Source organism: Pediculus humanus, genomic scaffold (genome assembly GCF_000006295.1).
Source record: "Pediculus humanus corporis 1103172108322 genomic scaffold, whole genome shotgun sequence".
In the NCBI taxonomy this organism is placed as follows: domain Eukaryota; kingdom Metazoa; phylum Arthropoda; class Insecta; order Psocodea; family Pediculidae; genus Pediculus; species Pediculus humanus.
In genome coordinates this window covers 260,090-262,951 of record NW_002987891.1, presented here as the reverse complement: position 1 = coordinate 262,951, position 2,862 = coordinate 260,090, and the positions used below count along the sequence as shown (strand labels likewise).

The following is a 2,862-nucleotide window of genomic DNA, read 5'->3' as shown; positions in this document are numbered from 1 at the left end:
CAAAAGATTTTAAAGAAAAAGTAATTTACTGAAATTGTTTAGTGAGAAAATCAATATACATTAAAGACAAAAAAAAAACAAACCTTGAGGGGGGGGGGTAGGAAAGTGAAAGAGAGAGGGCCATTTTCAAAAAAGATCAAGGACGGATAGTGAGAGAGGGGAGGAGAGGAGGGTAGATTGTGGTGGTGGTGGTGGTAAAGAAACGCGATTTAAATTGCTTTAATGGAAATTAAAAAAAAAAATTATTATTATTATTTTGGAAAAAAAATTATTTTCACATTTGAATAATTAAAAATTTATCCGCCATTTTGTTTATTTTATTAACATTAATAATTCAATTAAAATTATCATTATTATTATTACATTTTCGGATTACCGTTAAAACAATTATTTGATTGATTGATTGATCGATTGGTAAAAAATTTAAATTTGAAATCATCATCGGAAAAAAAAGGAAAAAAATTCCAGTCGTGTGAGTTTTTTTTTTTTTTTCCATGACGAAAGCGGAAGTCGTGTTAGTAATTGAATTCGTCGGTAGGATGCGCTTCAATCGGAAAATATTATTATTTAAAAGAAAAAAATGATTATTAAATTTACCGACGAATGTCACTTATATAAATGAAAATAAATTTTTTTTTTCTTTTCGTTTCCAGAACGTTCGATATAAGTTACTATGATGAAAAAAAAGGAAAAAAAAGGAAAAATGTCTCGAAATTATATGAAATTCAGTATTTTTAATAGAGAAACAAGGAAAAAAAAAAGGTTTAAGCTTGAGTTTTTTTTTCCCTAGTGATCGCCATTTTTAAAAATAATAATTAAAAATCTTTAGTTAAAATAATTATTTGTGTGTGTGTGTGTGTGGGAGTGCGGGTGATTAATTGCCACGTTTAATACGAACATTCTTCTCCCCCTTGAAAACAATTTTTTTTTTCATGTTTAATTAACATAATAACCGACCGAATTTGTTGGAAAATTTCTATGGTGTTTTGCTTTTTTTTGTAAAAAATAAATAATTTTCTTTTGATTAGAAACCTTTCTCTCTCTCACTCTCTCTCTCTTTGTCTTTCATTTCACGAAAAATTTTCCAGTTAAACTCCTTTCGTAATTTTTTTTTTTTTTTGCTTTTTCTTTTCTACAAGAAAAAATGAATGAAATGAATGATGAGAAAATGAAAATGTGAAAAACAGGTGTTGGCTGACCTGAAAAGTTTTTTTTTTTTTTCTTGTTTCATACCTTTTATTATTATTATTATTATCATCATCATCATCATTTACTTTATTTAATAACTTACGTCCATCAAATTTCATATAATAAATAAATAAATAAATTATTAGTAATAAAATTCCCCGTATTCTGAATTTATAATAAACAAAAGAAATTCTATGTCTTATTATTATTATTATTTATTTTTTAAATTTAAAACTAAAAACGAAAAAAATTATTATTATTATTATTTTTCGTACTTTGATGTAAAAAAAAATTTTTTTTTAAGGCGGTCAACAAACCAGAAAAAAACTCAAAGTTCAAAAGTTTATATTAAAAAAAAAAATAACTCAATGTCGTCTGCATTTTACATAATAATAATAATAATTTTTTTTTCATTTCGTAAACGGCATTTGATTTCGTTTAACAAAAAAAAAAAAAAAAATTAATGATAATAATAATAATAGTAAAAAGAGGGGGGAGGGAAAAATGTTATTATTAAGTAATAAATAAGAATTCGTAAATTTTTCTTATTTTTTCTCTTTTTTGCCTCTCAATTTCGTTTCTTTCCCCACCCCCTCATCCCCTCAAACCTCCCCCACAAAGAAAATATTAAAAATTTTTTCGGGAAATTAATAAACTAATAATAATAATAATAATGAAAATATTTAAATAAAAAAAATTTAATTTTTGTTCGTTTGTTAAATAGATAATTTATATTCAAATTTGTTTTTTCGATAAATCAAATGTTTTTTTATTATTTTTCTTCTGCTATTATAAACTTTTATCATTATTATCATTATTATTATTATTATTGTTGTTGTAAAAAACGCTTTGCGATTTCGTTAAAATGCACAACGAACAAAAAAATAAAAAAATAAAATATTCAAATGAAATTTTTTTTTTTTTATTGTTGTGTCGATTCGTTCGTTGCAGGTGATGACGTATTTCCGGTTTGGGGAAAAGTGATGAGGGTTGTGATGACATACGTACGATTTGTGTACCGTATTAATAATAATAATAATTTTTTGATTTATATGAGTACTCACCGGCGAAAAATCCTTCCTTTTGACTTCCTCCACTTCCTCTCCTCTCTTCCGGATTTGGCGTGTTGACGACAAAATCACCCGCCGCTCCGGATAAATTTGATAGAAAACTTTTTTGATCGTCATTATCGCTGTAAGAACTTTGTACAAAGTCTAATATGGTCACAGATAATTGATTTTTAGACGAGTTTTGAGTTTTTAAAACTCCCGTTGGAAAACAAGAATTGCTTTGTTTAATAATTCCGGTTGTCGTCGGAAACTGGAGCAAATCTTGAACTTCCGTTTCTTCATAGTCCGGAGTAGCCATTCCATTTCTTGTGTGGGTGACACTTTTTTCTTTTCTTTTCCCTCTCTATTTTTTATTCCTTTAAACTTTACTTATTATTATTATTATTATCACTGATATATATTATGACGTAACGTTCCTTTTTCAAATTATTATCAATCATATTTTTCCTGGAAAAAAAAAAAAAAATAATAATATGAGAAAATTTTTGAAAATTTATAAGGAAATAAAAAAACGTAAATCGATTCATAACTAACAATAATACAAGCCGTTACTCTTTCTCTCTCTCTCACTCTCAAAGGAAATAATGAATTCATAACTGAAAAT

The 2,862-nt window shown here is 26.0% G+C and overlaps 1 protein-coding gene across 1 annotated transcript; it reads right to left on the bottom strand.

Moving 5' to 3' along the window:
* Nucleotides 1–1,088: 1,088 nt before the first annotated feature.
* Phum_PHUM614860 (uncharacterized protein) lies at nucleotides 1,089–2,556 on the bottom strand (the record flags this gene model as incomplete). Its single annotated transcript, XM_002433087.1, has 2 exons — nucleotides 1,089–1,132; nucleotides 2,253–2,556. 2 exons carry the CDS (start codon nucleotides 2,554–2,556, stop codon nucleotides 1,089–1,091), a joined length of 348 nt encoding a protein of 115 aa, XP_002433132.1.
* Nucleotides 2,557–2,862: the final 306 nt, after the last annotated feature.